This window comes from Rhinolophus sinicus, linkage group LG05 (assembly GCF_036562045.2).
Source record: "Rhinolophus sinicus isolate RSC01 linkage group LG05, ASM3656204v1, whole genome shotgun sequence".
Lineage (NCBI taxonomy): Eukaryota > Metazoa > Chordata > Mammalia > Chiroptera > Rhinolophidae > Rhinolophus > Rhinolophus sinicus.
In genome coordinates this window covers 50761106-50778828 of record NC_133755.1, presented here as the reverse complement: position 1 = coordinate 50778828, position 17723 = coordinate 50761106, and the positions used below count along the sequence as shown (strand labels likewise).

The window sequence follows — 17723 nt, the reverse complement described above, 5'->3', positions numbered from 1 at the left end:
GAACACAAGCCTAGGAGAGGGAGTCCCCCTCGACCCAGGTAATTGTGTGACTCACGGGGATAGTTTCAGCAGTTATAAAATGTCATTCCTACATGTCCAGCTTTGTGAGTTTTCTAGGTTGGGCTTTCTAGGTATGTTCCCTTTGTCTTTCCTGCCTGTAAGTCACAGGGCTTTTTAAGGAACTATACTGGGCGCCAGGAGCTGCCTGTGTGATAGAGATGTAGGTGGCAGAATAAGGTCTAAAAGAGAACGTGTCCGTTCTCCCGGGATGAGGACTTGCAGAGGCCTGAGGACAGTGGCTTCTGTGTGACTGCTGCTGTGTTGTGTGATAAGCCTATCAGGAAAAGCTCACGTAACTTGAAATAAAATCTGTGTAAATTCAGTATGTGGATATGAGACAGAGGTTGGAAGGAAAGGACTCAGGTCTGGAAAGCTTAAGAATTTCTCCTTTTTCTTAATGAGACCCTTGTTGACTTTTTGAACAGCCACAGCCTAAGATCATATTTAAAATACGAACCCACAATTTTCCTCATTTGAGTCTATAGGATGGCATTATTTGAAAACTGGCCTTGTTACGTCGCGTGTCATGTAAGAGTAGCTTAAGGAGCTTGTATCGCCAGACATGCACATTAATTCCCAAAGCCTCTACCTCGAGAGGATGGAACTCGGACTCAGTTTCAGGGAGGGCTATGAATACATGAACTTCGTTATTCCAGCTTTCAGCTTGGGTCGTTGCTTCTAATAAAGAGAGGACCTTCACAGTGCAGAAATAGAGGTCTCTCTTCTCGCCTAGGGATGCTTTTTCCCCTTCAGTTTCTGTTAGCTTGTCCAAGCTCAGAATTCTAAAGCTGTTAGAAATGTGTTGGGATTGCAGAAAGACCCATTTTCTAGACCATGGGTGTCCCCACCACAAAGAGTGCAATCGATTCTTGTGTGGCTCCCAGTCTGGAAAGTGCTACAGGGATCTGGATCGAGCCATTTCTTCATCCTGAAGAAGTCGTGCTCTTCTGACACCAGGACGGGCTAAGGTGCTAGGTGCAGTCCACAGGGCTTGTCTTCCCATCTGCTGTGGGGTTCCATTTTGGATGTCCATCTTCAGCATGGCTTCCCAAGGCGTATTTGGACAGGACTAAGAAAACGTCCTGCCAAACGAGCAGTGGGACCCGAAGGCTGGACTTTCCAGTCCTGTTCTGACACAGAGTGTGCCGACTCCAGGATCAGGGAGCAGCTAGCAGAGTGACCACGTTTCTAATGTGCAGGCTGCTGCTTCCAGTGGCTCCTCGTGTAGCCCAACCCTTTTCTCCATCTGCTTCGTGAGGTGGGAGCACAGCTGTCACCAGATCACAGGCTCAGCTATAGAGTTTGCCAGCTCCTTAGCAGAAAACGCATGTGGTTCTTGTTGGGCCTTCACTGGGGAAAGCCTGGGAGCCTATCTCAAGATTTTTCCTCACAGGAGGGGTTCTGGGTACAAGCCAGACTGGACACCTTTACCCTTTAAAGGTGAGGCTGATATGTGTAAGTGATCGTTTTGGTGTGGAATTTAAGTTGCTATTCTGCTGAAACTTTTTTTTCTTGGCAACTAGAAGTTGAGATTTTCTATAGAAACAGAACATGTATTTTAACAGTTGACAATTCTAGCCAGTCCTTGTGTTAGTTTATTAGTGATTGCGTTCTGATTTTTGTGATTATTAGGCTTTAAAACTCCAAGATGAAAATTATTTCATTTCTTGTTTTTCAAGAGGAGAAACATAAAAATAAAGAAAATACCTTTTCAGTTTTTCTAGGCCTATGCACCTGCAACTTTGGGTCTTTGCGCCAGTTTCTGACTGCAGCAGTTGACTTTTGGGGATAATATAAGGTCAAACCAAAAAAAGGTCATAAAGAAAAGGCTGGACCTTTGGTTTCTAAAGTCAAAACAGCTGGGATCTTTTAAATTAAGGTTATAAAGCTAACTATGGTTTCAAAAATGTTTTTAGTGAAATACTAAGCATTGTTTCAAATTGTGTATTGCTACAATGTCAGAGTTTTCTCTTGATTTCGGAGAGGCTGGGAAGTTAAGGTCAGTTGAATACTGGGGCAGTTATATGTCAGAGAAGAAAGTCGTGTGAAGAAGCAGCTAAAGGAAACAGTTTGACTGAATCTTTACATTGGGGCTGCTGCAAACACTGTGTAAAAACATCAGGAGCCCAGGAATCTACCTGCTGTGATTGGAGGGGGCAAGTGTTTTTGATAAGGGTCCCAGCGTTACAGGTTCATAATGTTTCTTGGTTTAGGTGATGTTGAGGTACGGGAACAGGCAGAAGAGATCTGACATGTGACCAAGATTTGGAGATGTCCCCCTATTGGGAAAGACTGTGTTTCCCAGCACTCTCTTCGGGGACAATGCAAACCTCGTTAGTTTGGGAGGTGGGTGGAGAGAACAGGAGGGTTGGCCGGGATCTGGTGTAAGGGGAACCTCATCCCCTCCCACCTCCGCTCATGGTTCCCACATGAATCGTCTCTCCATCATGGCCCACAGGGCACCTTAGTTCTCCTGGTCCGTCCACCCCGTGTGCTTTTTGCAGCCACTGCTCTGCTGCCATCTGAATTTCATCCATAGACTTGGTTAGTCACAATTTTGAACGTTTTTTTTTCCCTTTGTTTTTAGTCTTGTCTTCATTTCTCCCGTCTTGAAGCTGCGAATGGTGACAAGGGACAGGGCGGTAGGAGGCTGACCCAAGGCAACGCTCGGGTTTCTTGCTTGCTCCTTGACCTTCTGCCCAACCCCCTACTGCTGTCCTCAGTCAATCTAGTTTTTAGGGGGATTAGAGGAATAAGAGGCTGAGTGCACTGATCTCTACAGGGTGTCCGCCAAGAGATTCACCGCCCCACCCCCAGGGCACAGAAGAAAAATCTACAGAGACAGATACACCATCTTTATTCCAAAAGAAAAAGCCCCCGTAGATTTTGTTGTTACTATGAGTAGGAGTCTTGTTTTTGAGATTTGCTGAGCTTTCGTCCCCAGTCCTGCCTTCCTACTGGCTACCTTTTATTTTAAAATAACGAAGAAAAATTCTAGTCTATTATAAAATAGTAGTGTTTTCACTCTGTAACTCAACACTAAGTGATAGTCCTACCCTGTTAATTATGAACCTTCAGAAATGTTACTGGTTGATAGTTGGTTTGGGAGGCAGGGAGTTTTCTTTCAACAACTTTATTGAGGCATATTCTACATGTCGTAAAATTCACCCATTTCAAGTATTTAATCCAGTGATTTTAGTAACTTTCTTGAATGGCGCAGCCATAACCATAATTCAGTTTTAGAACCTTTGCATCCCCCCAATAAGATCCTTCATACCCATTTGCGTGATAATCCCTGGTCCCAGCTCTACATAACACTAATCTATGTCTATAAATTTGCCTTTTTGGGATGTCGTATCAATGAAATCATACAAGATGTGGTCTCTTGCATCTGGCTTTTGTCACTTAGCATATTTGAGGTTCATCTATGACGTATAACTTGTGTTGGTAGTTTGTTCCTTTTTATTGCTGAATAGTATTCCATTGACAGATACACCACACTTTGTCAGCAAGGAGTCCTTTCAACTTGGATTTCACCCTCCCGTGGTCTAAAGGAACCCTCAGAACATAGGACTCTAGGGGAAGCTGCTCTGCATGTCTTATCAGAACCAGCTTTGTCATCAGAAGCTCCACAGAAGGAGCCTGAACTACTGCAGAAATTTTTATAATTTTGCAACTTCTTTTTTATATGGACCTTTTGTGCTGCCTACATGTCAGGACTTCTGAAGCATTTGGTAATGAATTTAATAAGTATGAGCATGTGCTTGAGCGGACAAGAAAATGAACCATCAGTACTGAGTTGGAGATTTCTTCCTCCCCGGCTGGCTGGGGGAATCTCCGAACCTTCTAAATACAGTATCCTTTACAAAGCTGAACTTGTATTAAAGATCATGCTGCCTTTGTTGGGCAGATTTGGAGGGAAGAATGACCGCTAGTAGAGGAGGTCCAGAGGAGAAAGGGAGTGGAGCTTGTGGAACAACAGGCCCCCAGAGGGTCAGTGCATGGCCCACCTCTGTTGGTGCAGGTGGTGAAGCGCCAGTGGTGCCCAGGGCGGCTCAGTACCTCCAACAGGCCCCAGTCTGACTTTGGACATTTATCCATTTCACGAGTGTTTGAAAGCTGTTTTTGTTCCTTTTTTTTGTTTTGTTTTCTAAATAAACACTACATGGTAGGTACTAATACTTCTTTGGGGGAGGAGCAGGGCTTTAAAATTGAAAATAATTTTCATAAAAATATCAAAAATGGCAAAAAGTTACTTTTTAAAAAATTTTGCTAAACCAAATGGCAGCTGTTGAAAATCTCAATAAAAAAGAAAATAAAATGCATTTGCTGGCAGTGGTACCGTTTTTCTTAAGGTTGGGTCATTATATATCATATTAAAGGCGTTCTATGTGTGGTATGTTTGTGAGAGATTTTTTTGTCTCAAGCTTGATCATAGTTTTAGTTGCATAATTTTCCATTCTAAATAGCGTGACAGGTAGTAAAAGCACTGGCGAGGAAGTCACAAACCTAAGTGAATTTCACCTCCACCACTTTCTTTTGTGCCTTCAGCCTGAAGTTCAGTTTATTTGTAAAGGTTCCACACCACCCTCCTGGGGCTAATGTGACAATTATACTGAATTTAATTTCAAAATACTGGCATATAATCGGCACTTAATATATGGTAGCAACAGTGGCAATAACATGTACAGCTTTGACAAAGAAGTGGTGACAGAAAATCCTTGGGCTTGAAGGGAAATTGGATAGCTGTTATTTTTCCTGTTTCTGGGCAAAACTCTTATCTAGAAAACAAAGAATTCTGTACGTTCCTTTGAACTAAACAAGTCTGAAAGCCTTCTAGGTCCCAAGCAATGTCCTAGGTACCAGGGCTGCTGGGTAACAAAGGAGACGCTGTCCCTGCTGTTGTGGAGATCGTTTGATGATGCATACTTACTCAGTTTACACCTAGCTGAACCTCCCGATGATTCTAAGGGGCTTCATCAGATGGTAAAAAGACCATGAGATCAGACCACAGCCCCATGGGTTTTGCTTTGAGTGCTGTCATTTCTTTGCCTCCTTCCTAAAACCAGGAGGAAAAAAATCGGAGCTGACCTGCCAATTTTTCAGATACTATAATTACATATATACAGGGACTGAACTATGCACATCCTTGAAGATGTGAATGGTGTATTGACTCTTTTTTTCTTTCCAAGTCAAGTTGTTGTCCTTTCAATCTTAATTGTGGAGGGTGCCATTCAGCTTCAAGTTGTTGTCCTTTCGGTCTTAGTTGTGGAGGGCGCAGCTCAGCTCCAGGTCCAGTTGCTGTTGCTAGTTGCAGGGGGCACAGCCCACCATCCCTTGCTAGAGTCCAACCGGCAACCTTGTGGTTGAGAGGACGTGCTCCAACCAACTTAGCCATCCTGGAGCTCAGCGGCAGCTCAGCTCAAGGTGCCATGTTCAATCTTAGTTGCAGGGGGCGTAGCCCACCATCCCCCACAGGAGTCAAGGAGTTGAACTGGCAATCTTGTGGTTGAGAGCCCACTGGCCCATGTGGGAATCGAACCAGCAGCCTTCGGAGTTAGGAGCACAGAGCTCCAACCGCCTGAGCCACTGGGCCGGCCCTTGACTCATTTTTAAAATTTCATTAAACTTGAGTCTGTTACAGAAAAGCACACATATTATAAAGGTGCAGTTCCATAAATTTTCACCAGCTTTCAGTTGGTATACAGTGTAAGGGTGTGCTCATTTTTAATCCTTAGAGCACCATCACTGCCAGAAGACATGTGATAAATGTTTGTTGAGTGAACAGTACCAAGGAGGCTGTGCTGTCCATGAGATCACACAGGTAGATTAAGGCAGTGCCGGCCTCGTCCAACTCCAGCTCTCGTTCCAAGCTCTCTCGCTGTTACAGGCTCAGATGAGATGAATATATACATCTCCAGTGCCGTGGTAGTACAAAATCCCATTACTTGCTCCTAATATCTTACTAGGGAAGATTATGTTTAAAATCATAAGGAAAACTCATCACAAACCACTGATTTTCTGCGCTGCACCCCATGTGACAGCGTTACTAACTGGAGAGTAAGCTACCTCCTCACACCTCCTTTGGCCCAAAGAACCGGAAACGCATCTGACCTTACGCACTTTAATACTGCCTTCATTTTTTTCAACTAACATTTATTCAATTCACGCACTAGAATTAAAAAAATCCTGTGCTCCTTGCTCTGCTCGAAATCCTGCATTGTCCAGTTGGAATAGTAGAGCCTAGCAATGGTAAGGAAGAGTGAAGGCCATATCCTGAACGTAAGTAGGTCTCTTCTAAACTCTTCACCAATCAAGCTTTAGATTCTAAATCCAAAATACTGCTTGATCCTGAGATCATGTAAAAAAAAAATTTTCTCCAAAGCTCACTGCTCATTAAGTGTTATTAAGACATTGACACATAGCATTGTCCCTGTTCCTTTTTGCCAGCTTTCCCCCAGGTGATGTATTGGAGACTTGCTAAAAGCTGGACCCCAGTGATCTGGACCAGCTAGATGCGAAGATGGCTGGCTGTCCCTGCAGGAGGGACTTGGCTAGAGCTACTGCTCAAAGGTCCTGCTTGCTATATTGGGCGAGAGCTGCTGCCATTCTGTCCTACACTGTGAAATAAGTGTCACCTGACTTGGGAAACAAATAGCCAAGACCCCTCCAAGAGTCTAATCATAACTCAAGCTGTAGGGCAGAGCTCCCTCTGTGCAGCAGAAATTACACAAGGTATTTAGCAGAAATGAAAATTCCCCATCTCATCCTTGACCTATTGAATCAGACACCTTGTAGAGGAGGGAGAAAGAAATCTGAGTTTAAAACAAGCTCTAGAGGAACTGATGCACGTAAGTCTAAGAACTGACGTCCAGGACATGGCCCACGCCTTCTAACAGTTGACACTCTCAACACCTATAGAGGCAGCCACTGTGGATCAAAACTGTCTTCAGGCTTCAGTAGGCAGCATGAGCAGCGGAACAGGAAGCTTCAGACTTGTCTTTACTGATTGTGAACTACAGTATCCAGAGGACAGGGATCATGTCTGCTCTTCACTGCCATTTGTCTTTCCCGGAGCCAGGCCACAGATGCAAAGCACCGTGCTGTACCCAGAGCCAGGCTAGCAGGCCGCCTCGTTGTGTCTAGTTGGACTTAGATCTCAGCCATCCTCATAACCTCTTAAGAACTCATTCATGTGGGAAAACTACGAAATGTGCGGGTTACTCTTAAGAACCCAAATCCAGTGAGGTGAAAATGCTCCCAGACTAGAACTGTCCCCTGTCCCCTAAATCCTACTGGGACTATCAGAAGAGGGTGTGATATGTGTAAGGTTATTCCTAGTCTTGTTTTGCAGGGAGAACATTTAGTTCCACTGGAAATGCTCAGCAGGAATCATTACCTACTTTGATAGGAGAAAATTGAGGTCACAGGTTAACTGGCAGCATGTAAATATGCTAACATGGGAGGAGGGGAGGCACAAATAAATTATATGTCCAACTGCATGTTGAGCAGACTGCAGGCCGGGCTCCTGGGGGTGGGGCTATAAACTTGGGCTAAAACCATTCTGAGTCCGCTGGGCTACCTGCTAACAGACAGGTGCACTGAGGATGTACAGCAAGTGTGCTTCACAATCCAATTGGGGAGTGAGTAAAGTGCGTTTATTTTCTTCTATACATGTTTTTCTTTTTTAAAAAAAAAGGAAAAGGAGAAAAGAACTCCATTCCAGCACCCAATGTCCACTGGGCCTGGAGCGGGTGCAGCCAGGGCCCGCCCCCTAGGAGAAGGTGTACGAGTAGAAGGCAATGGCATTGACACTGTAGTCCATGGGGAGGACGTGCCCGATGTGCCTGGCCCCGAGGCTGGCGCCGCCCAAGGCGGAGGAGTGCCGCAGCTGCATCAGCGTGAAGCTGCAGAAGGAGTTCTGAGCCTGGACCTCTCTGCCCTGGGTCAGCGCGAGAAGGAAACCTATAGCGGGGAAAGAACACAGAGGACAGGATGAGAGGAGACCAGCAGCCGGTGGTGGAGACAAGGGGGGGGCGGACAGAGAGGAGGGCGAGAAGGGCCCCAGGCCCCGAGGCATTCCTGTGGGGGTCCCAGAGGGACCCACACGCCACATCGCCAACCTATGGTGCACCAGGTATGCGAGCCCAGTGACGGCTGTGGGGTGCTAGCGCCAGCTACCCAGCACCCGATGCTCGCAACTCCAAGCTATAACACGGGTCCTTGAGCTACTTCAGAATGTCTAATGGAAACCACACAGCTGCCCAAAACAAAGCCACAAGGGGGCAAAGGCACTTTTCTATCCTTATGGCTAAGGCTGCTGACTAGGGATATCACCACCACATGCTGGTCAGAAGCTCTTGAGTTTAAGTTAGATTTGTCTTTAATTTTTTAAAAATGGTGCTTCTTTAATAAACCTTTTGGAAAAGAACATCTTTTTTAAGAGTTCAGGACACTGTAAAGGGGCTCCCTGGCCAAGTGAAGGTCAGGGGCCGTGGCCTGAGGGGCTTTCCCGAGCCAGCTGTGTTGCAGCCCCACCCCTCACCCTCAAGGCTCACCTTCCTTCAGCAGCTCCCAGCTCTTCCACACCGAGCCCACACACAGGATGGGGAGGCCGATCTCCCCTTTGAACAAAACCTGGGGAGAGAGCAGAAATGCGTATTGGGGGGACCAAGCCTCTCCAGTGCCGAAGACCACCCCACACTATCCCATTTACTCTCCCTCTTGTGAAGAAGCAGAAGGTAGACCCAAGAAAAGAAAGGGAGGAAAAGGAATGGGAGAGAAAGGAAAGGAAAAGGCGTTAGGCAACAGTAGAGAAAGGAAAGAGAAGGGAGGGAAATGGGCAGAAGCATGACTGAAAGAGGGACAGCACATGTACCACATCAAACCCATTTGCTGTATAAACACAGACCCCGGCCCAGCCACGGAGGGGAGGCAGTGGCCCAAGGAGCGTTTTTTGTGCTACAGGCTCTCTACAGAATGTTTCTCAAACCCAAGTTCATTTAACATCATATCGAATTTCCAGAGTTTGACGGACAGTCTCATGCCCAGTGGGAAAGGGCCAAATCTGGCCCAGCAGCTTCCAGCCTTCAATTTCCCAGCTCAACTCACCGGGTCAATCTCAGGCAGCACTGCCACAACGTGTCTGCCCAGCATCTCCCCAGCCTTCCTGAAGATGTAACGGGAAAGGGGATCTCCCTGCTGAGCACCTGGGGGACAGGAGAGGGAAGCGGGTGGTGAGTACCTGGGGAGCCCCAGTTGTTCTTCTCGCTCTCTGTTGCCAGGCAGCTACAGTGGGAGCACCCATAGCCAAGTCTACGTCAGGAATGGATGCCCACCTCAGGGCACACCAAAGCTGCCACCCCATCCTGATTTCCCCCGCCCCTACCAGGTACTTCTATCCTAGGAGGGATGTCCTGTAGAGGTGGCTTGTTCCAGGCACTTGAGAAGGGTAGCCCTGCACTAGAGAAGAACACTGGCACCTCGTTCGGACTCCAGCTTACACTGAGTTACTGAGTCTGTCCCTGGAGGTCTTTCAGCTCTGGGGATCCAGAACCCTACTTGAACAGCTGGTTGGTGCTCCTGTCAGGGGCCCCCACCCACCTCCTGTTGCTCAGCCCCTTCCCAGCTCTGCTCTGAAGGGGCCTCAGTACAGCAGGATCTAAGAGGGCCCTATAATGCCCTGAGACTGCAGGAATCCAAATGAAGGGACTATGGACCAGACCACACAGTGGAGAAAGGGCAATGCGCAGACCTTACATTTCAGCTCCTCCTGACACCCAACCAAATATGCCTAAGCTCTCCAGGGTCCCTAGTTCTTTGGGCATCACCGGTTTAAAATTTTTTAAAAAAGTTATAGATTTCCCCAAGGGACGACTGCTTCATAAATTTGTCACAGACATATAGCCTGCACAAGCCGTGACAGCTGTCAAGAGAACCATAGGTAGTATAATAACTGTCACTACAACTCGCGCGTCCTTCTGACCTCCACCTGAAGGCCACTAGTACCAAGGCCATGGTGGCAGAGAACTGAGGTCACCTGGTCAAAGGGAAATTAGATTGGCTTCCAGTCCCCACCTGAACTTTACCCACCCCCTGCCTTGGGAGGTCTTCAGGGAACAAAGCCAGAAAAACCCTGCCCCACCTCCAGTACCTTCTGCAATTTTCCGGCAAAACCCAGCAAACCTGCATTTATCAAAGTCCCTATACAGGTGGGTGAGGATTCCTAGCCGATCTGGCACCTGAGAGACAGAGAAAGGGCATAAATAGTCATCAGAAGCAAAGGAAAATGCCCAGTCTGCCCACCCGAGTTGGCCTTCCTGATGTTTCTACTGTTTGAAAAGCTGGAATAATGTTTGTCTTTTAACCTCTACAGAGTACAAGGATTTGAGATTTCTCATTTGAGAAAAATTCTTTCCCAACAGGAATGCCATTGCTCCTTACAGATTAGCTTGCACACAGCACAGAGCACAGATCTGTGTTCACCAAAGCGAGTTCTGTAGTTCCTTGAGGTGCTCTTGAAAAGACTTCTTTAATCAAAGGAATTACTGCATGTTGCAACTGTCCCTTAGGGAGTTACAATGCACATTAGCAAATTAAAGGCTCTGACAAGTCCTGGACCAGGAAATCTACTTGTTTCCCTCAAACTTATTTGACCACAGGTTTCCCTTCCATTCCAACAAACTTACACACCCGTAAAACTTCTGAAGGCCCTGAGGTACCAGTGATTCCCCCAGATGTTATTAAGATGGAAGAAGGGGGAGCTAAAATTCGAGCACCTCCAGCATGAAGCATGTGACAAACACTATCTCATTTAATCTTTGTAACAACCTTGTAAGAATGACCAAAGGGTAGGAGCGGGAGTGACAGACATATTCGTGGTTTAGAACCAATGATCTGAATCAGGATACCTTAACTCCACTTCCTACAGCAACTGCTACAGGAAGTGATTTCTCTTTCTGCCCCTCCCTATTCCTCAGCTTGGCCCAGGCCAGGATTTCTCTTTAATCATCAACCCCTGAGCCTTTGAGAATACAGGTCCTGTTCTCCAGCATCTCTAATCCCCTTCCTGGCCCCAGCCCCAGCCCCAGCCCCAGCCCCAGCTCACCTAAGTGGCCCTCACTCAGAGATGTCTAGCACATAAACTGCTCTTCCTTCTCCTCTCCCACTTTTACCCCTGGCTCAGCTACGATAACTGTTTCCAAACCCACTACAAATGAACACAGCCCAGACAAGAAGGAAAGTCAATCCCCAATACCCTGGGTAGGAGGTATACCTCCCCAAGAATGCGCCCTGTCCACCTCTTAATGGCCCCCCTCCCTGACCCAAACAGGCCAGAAGCAGCTCACTGTCCAACACACCTTTTAGGCTGCCTGCTGTCTCTGTGTCTGTGAGCTTTGTCTCCTGATCTCATCCTGCACTTCTCATTGAAACTCAGAATGTTGTCTGTCTTTACCCCCCGGCAGGGCTGAGAATGAAGTCCGGCTAAGCACTTGTCCCCAGCCGACCCCTTCGTCAGGCCGGCCCCCTCCTGGAATGTACTGCTCACATCCTTCTGAATCCTGTCCTCCAGCTCTGACCTGTGACAGCCTGACGACCCTCTGGCTCTCCCAGGCCCTCTCCCGCATGCACTTCTGCTCAGTCTCCCACTGCCCTATGCCAGGGGTGCATGTTTACCAGGGGCACGGCGCATACCTGGAAATAGTTGAACATGGCCTGTTTGACGTAGCCAATGTCATGAGGAGCTGCCTCTAGGTTGTCGATGGAGTCAAACACTATTTTCACTGCTTGGTGTGCAATCCAGTAGGCTGTGGAGAGCAGAGAGGGCTAGAAGATAGGGCCACCTCCCCAGGCTCACAGGGAAGGAAACAGACCTAGACAGGGTTAGGGATCAGCTTGTATAGTACACCCAACTAGGTGTCCCAATTCCCAGCTTGGGGGCTTCTAATTAAAATGTATCTGACTGATCCACAGAAAGGAAAGCTGGAGGGGGAAACAGAACCAGTGACGCTGTGTCACACCAGTTGTTACCCAAAACTAAAGGTCAGGTGTCACACAAACCACTGGATCACTGCCATGAGCTCGACCTCAAGGGACCCTATGAAAATGTACGTCTGCTACCTATAAAGAGGTGATAGCGGGAGAAACTTCCATACCCCTTTCCCACTAGAAGGCTGGTACAGTATCTCCCAGCCTCTACGGCTTTAACCTGCGTAAGTGTCAATTCCTCCCTAAGAATTCCAAAAGTCAACACAGATAGGCAACAGCTATTACGCTGAGGCCTGAACCTGAATCCGGGGTGCAAATCACTGCTAAAGAGCAAGGCCAGCCACTGGCCCAGCACTTGCACCTCTCTGATCTCTCAGTCATTATCCTGTACTCAGAACCATCAGATTCAGGAGCTGTCCCCAGAGAGCCCCAGGAGATCAGCAGACTGAAGGCAAGGGAGAGAAGATGGGGAGCTGCAGGAAGGGAAGGGTCCAGGATTCTGAGCCAAGCGCAGTCGGCGTGAGCTCACCTGAGCCCTCGTCCCCCATCATATGGCCCCAGCCGCCGCAGCCACTCTCAGAACCATCGGGGTTGATGAGCCTGCAGTTGGAGCCTGTCCCAGAGATGAGCACGATGCCACCTGGGGAAAGGGCACGGGAGGCTCAGTGTGGCCAAGGTCCTGCACAGAGCAGTTTCTGAGGACAGACAGGACAGACACCAGCCCCAAGCCAAGGCATCAACACCCAGTCTTGAAGAGAAAACTGAGCCTCGCTCGTTTCCTGCTGAAGGGGGAGAGCCTGGCTCAGAGAAACCCCAATCACATGCAGCCCTTCTCTGTGGGACACAGAGGAATGCGAGTCTGTCTCCTTGCCTAGCCAGCCTTCAAGAGCCTACCTGCTTTATTGCGTGCCTACTAAGGATGGCGCTAGACCCTGTTCATACTGATGCTCATTCAATACCCTAAACCACCTTATGAATACAAGTGCCCCCATTTTTATAGAGGAAATTAAAACTCAGAGAATTCCGTAACTTCTCCAAGATGGAACAGCTGGCAAAACAAGAGCTGAGATTCAAAAGCCAATCTTGTGGTACCAACGCCTTTTATACTCCTACCAGAGCTCCTCCCACTTTCTTCTCAACACTTACTGTTTCCTTAGCCAGCCTCAGGGTCCCCTTCCTCTGGGATGAAGTCTTATGTCTGACTTCACTCCTTACTTCCCATCAAGGGACCCTTTTTGCCCTCTCTCGTGTCCAGTCCTGGTTCTGGCAGGGACTTAATCTAATGAAAAGGGAGGGGGGGATATGATGCAGATTAACTTCCAGATATTTGCAAGACAAGTTCTGCTAACTACGTCTAAGGGATTTTCCCAAGAAAACCAGTTCTCAACCTCGCCGTCCCGTCACCTCCTCACCATCTGGTGTAGCTGTGGCGATGGCGCCGGCGGCGTCAGTGGTGATTAAGTAGCTTTCACTCAGGTAGGGAAATCGGTCCCTCAGCTCCTCCGTCAGGATCCTCACTGCGTCCTCCTGCTCCCCACCGCTCAGGGATAAGCCCTAGGCCACACAAGACATGAGCAAGTGAGCAAGGCCCCAGGCCCAGCTTTTACAACCCCTCCCTTCCTGCTATCTGCACCCTGCTCTCTACCTCTGGGCCCTGCTTACCGAGCCCCTGTCCTCCTTCCACCCCACACAATGATCCCTTGGAAGGTTTGGGATCCAAGAACCTGGACTGGGAGTGGACAGAGAAAGGAAATCCCACAATGCCCAGTTTGGAGCTTAGGACAGCAATGCCCATAACAGGAGACCAGGCAGAGCAGCAACCAGGAGATAAGCTTGGTCTGGAATACATGGGGTTTGGCTGTGCCTGCACAGCACCTCACTGAGGACATGTCCAGGGAGCGGCCAGAACTACAGCAACTTGGGAGAAAGGCCTGAGCAAACATTTAATGAGTGCTTGTGGGTCAGACTCTAACCACTTTGGGATGTGTCATGTCATTGTCCTTTCCTGACAGCTTTGACATAGCTACTGTTATCTGCATTTTCCAAATGAGGAAACTAAGGCTTAGGGAAGTAACCTGCTTAGGGTCACACACATGTTGAATGACAAACCAAGGTCTCAGGCCAAAGCCCTGTGCTCTTCCAATTGTTGTGACTTGTAGCTAACACCTGAAGCCACAGTAATGGATGAGATCATGTGAGTTTCTAGACCAGACACTAAGCCCCCAAAACCGTTCCCTCTGCAGTCACTGCAGACTCACCTAGTTCAAACTCACTATCTCAGTGTTGCTGTAACTTAATTCCCAGGCTCTACCCCAGACTCACCAAGCTTCGCAGAGGGACCAGAGGATCCACCCCTGCTTTCCGTTTGGCCCTGTTCACCATCTCGTTGATCCTTTCCACACACTTGTCTGTCCCGATCAGCTGGCCCCAATCAAGGGAAGGAGGAGTTAGAAAGGCTTGTACAATTTGTGCTGCCCTACAGGCTGCTGTCTGAGCCCCCAGCCACCACCTCAACAGGAGTTACAGAGACTAAAACAACAAACAAGCCCACTGGCCCCCTCAGTGTGGCCTTTACCCAGTGGTTTGTGCTGAGTCCATCCGCTTCTGCCAGGATCTGCCCATCCTCGGAGAGTAAGAGGACCTTGGACCGTGTTCCTCCCCTACAGAACACAAGGGGGCACTCAGTCTTGCTCAGAAAAACCTGCAGTCACAGCTAAGCCTTTGCAGTCCTTGTCATAGAGCCAGTGTGCTGGAGATGGCTTCAGCAAGCCCAGTCACCATTCCCAAACCCACCTCTGTGGTTGGGTGTTTGCTGTGCTCTTGGACTGAAACACAGGTCCTGCTCAGTTTCCCTTGGGGATGTCCTATGTATCCTGCAAAGACCTACTTACATATGTCATCTAGTCCTTGAAACCTCTGATGTGTGACCCACCTCTATAGCTCCAGTAAGCCGAGTCAGTGCCCTCATAACTCTTAAGAATTCCTGTGTATTAAGAGTGTTTAGTTGTTTGCCTGCCTGCCTCTCACTAGACTACAAGCTCCAGATCACGTTACCTACCCTCATGCCGAGCACAGGCAACACTCAGTAACTGTGACTTAAGAGAATGGCACCTCTCTCTGCTTTTCAAAAGCTAAAGACTGCCTTTCAAGATCTAGCTCCAGCTGCCACGGTCTTCAAGACACCCTTGTGAGAAACACTGACCAGAGTTTATACTCACTTAAGCAACTAAACAGTCAAATGCTTATTACTGGCGTAAATAACAATTTGGAGGGAGGGCTATGGTGGTGCCATGTATGTTTATTGATCAGTACTTTTCGGAATTATCAGGACACTGAAGACCTGCTGATCAAGCTTAAAAATGACAAGAAGTTTCACAGGGGAGTTAATGCAGGAGGTGGCAGATTCAACATCCAAGAGAATCTCTTGACAAACTGGAAAAGTGGGTCATATCTTACACATGAATGTAACAGGAATGAATGCAAACTCTTATACTTAGTTTTTTTTTAAAGGGCAGTAGATGCAGGATGGGGGAAATCAATCTTTACAATGCATGTGAAAAAAAGAAGTTAGGGTCCGTGAGTCAGCAATGAGATGTGGCTGCTACAGAAATACTCAAATCCCAGATTCAAAGTGTCCTGGCTGAGATAACAGCCACCCTCTATTATCTGACACACCCAGATTCACAGGCTGCTGTCACTGGCAGGGAACTTGGAGACCATCTCGTCCATCTTTCCTCTCACTTTATACACATGTGGTAACTGAAGCCTAGACAGGGCACACGTCTTGCCCATATTCACCCCGAGGGGAAGAGCTATTACAAAAGTCCAGTAGACAAGCTTCTGAGCGGGAAAATTTTAAGACTAACAGAGGGCTCCATCAAGGGTGAGGAGCCTGGAGTGGCGACAATGGCGGAGTTTCAGGCATCAGGACAGGCTAAGACTCTGGTTCCCAGATGCTCCACCTCCCAGATACCCTCGGGGAAAGATCTACGTGCCGCCTTTCACCGCACTCCCACTCCCCACCCCCAGTCCAGCAACTTCACACCTGACACCTGTTCTGCAAAACTCTCTCTGGGGTCGGGAATGAGAAAAAGGAGCATCTCCAGCGGGGAACAGAGGAGTGAGTCGTTCGTGGGAGGCCATGTCACACGCAAGAGCCCCAGAAAGGTACACAACCTCACGCGCGCACACAACCCTCCACCGCAAAGCCCTGGAGCCGAAAAGCTCATTGGCCGGATTTTGAGGAGGGGGCCACCAGCCCACGACCTTGCTTCCGCCTTGCCCTTGGGCGATGGGGTGGCACGAGCAGCTGCCAGGCCACCCCTCCCAGACTCCCTCCGCCCCGCCGCACTCACCCTTCTACACCCCCGTAGAGCGCGGCCATGCTGCTGCAAACGCCGACGCCGATCTGGCGGCTTCCCTCCCGCCCGCCCGCCCGCCCGCCCACTTGGCACCGCCCCGCGTCAGGTGAACGCCCGCGCGATCCAGCTGACTCCGAGTGCGCGTGCGCGTGCGCGTGCGGGGCGTGGCGCTGGATGCCTCAGGCTGGCCCCGCCCCGGCGACTTCCCGGGCTGGGTAAGTGCGGTCCTCAGCGGCTCCTCCGGTCCTGCTGACCCCTGCCTCCGGAGAGGTTTACGGGATGCCAACCGGAGGAACCAAAAGGGGTGCTTGAGATGGACCCGCTGGACTCGTCAATGCCCTGTCCGCCCCTCAGTGCCCGGAAGTTGCTGGCGCCCCGCCTCGCGCGTGCGCGCTGCTAATGAGCCACGTAGACTGTTGGTGGGAGGCCATACGGTGAGGAACACAGTGACGCGCCCAGAGCCAGGCCACCGCCCCCCCGCCCACGAGGGTGTGGTCTTGGAGAGCCGTGCACTTAAGTCAGGTGGATCTCAGAGCCTGAAAAGAAATTATTAAAATGTCCAACCCACTACCTACCTGGTGATGGCAACAGTCACACGTGCGCACACAGACTTGACCGCTGCACTCGTGTGAATGTGCGTCAGCAGGAGACACTAGATGCGGGCTAGGGAAGGAGAAAAGCCCTGGAGGCTGTCCTTGGTCCAGAGGAGGGAGCGTTCAGCTTCCCAGTGTAGTGCTTTGTAGAGGCTGAGGAAAGTGGAGATAGGGAATACATAAACTACAGTCATTGTAACCAGGCTGCTAAAATTATGAACATGAGGTTGAGGCTTGAGGAAAGACTTCATTCTTGTTCTAACTACTCTGAGAACCTAAACGTTTTTTAGCTTTCCAGCTGTGCCAATGCTTGGATATACATCTGGACCTCCAGGTGACCCTCTACACCCCCTGAAGGACTAACTCACCTATACATCCACCTGATCGCCATTATCCAGACTATTGGACGTGACCAGACCTCCTGACACCCATCTCTGGACCACCTGGCATCCATCATCCTGACTGCCTGACATCTGATAACTGTCCTGGACCAATCCTAGGGTTAAGAATGCGGGACTGATTATTCTCAAGAATGTATATTTTTACTATCAGAACTTTTAACTTGCCCTTTCTTCTTTGGAACACTTCTGGGTTTTTGCCTGGGTGTGTTCCCAGCTTGCAAACTCCAAGAACCTTGAATAAATATCTATAATTTATTTCTAACAAAGGCATCCAGACTCTTTTTGAATTCATTCAACAAGGGTATTTGTGGGGACATAGG

At 48.8% G+C, this 17723-nt stretch overlaps 1 protein-coding gene across 1 annotated transcript; it reads right to left on the bottom strand.

The window, feature by feature from the left end:
- Positions 1 to 7696: 7696 nt before the first annotated feature.
- On the bottom strand, positions 7697 to 16778 carry NAGK (N-acetylglucosamine kinase). Its single transcript, XM_019718776.2, has 10 exons — positions 16404 to 16778; positions 14624 to 14708; positions 14371 to 14469; positions 13461 to 13602; positions 12578 to 12688; positions 11755 to 11867; positions 10214 to 10301; positions 9172 to 9269; positions 8619 to 8697; positions 7697 to 8025 (listed from the first exon to the last, which is right to left on the bottom strand). Exons 1-10 carry the CDS (start codon positions 16430 to 16432, stop codon positions 7835 to 7837), a joined length of 1035 nt encoding a protein of 344 aa, XP_019574335.2. The 5' UTR covers positions 16433 to 16778; the 3' UTR covers positions 7697 to 7834.
- Positions 16779 to 17723: the final 945 nt, after the last annotated feature.

What these genes read in the sequence shown, in the direction of transcription:
- NAGK (XM_019718776.2), bottom strand. Translation starts at nt 16,432, where the DNA reads ATGGCCGCGCTCTACGGGGGTGTAGAAGG. An exon ending in GACTCAGCACAAACCACTGG is followed by an intron (nt 14,470 to 14,623) that starts GTAAAGGCCACA and finishes GATTGGGGCCAG; the next exon opens with CTGATCGGGACAGACAAGTG. An exon ending in GATGGGGGACGAGGGCTCAG is followed by an intron (nt 11,868 to 12,577) that starts GTGAGCTCACGC and finishes TGCTCTCCACAG; the next exon opens with CCTACTGGATTGCACACCAA.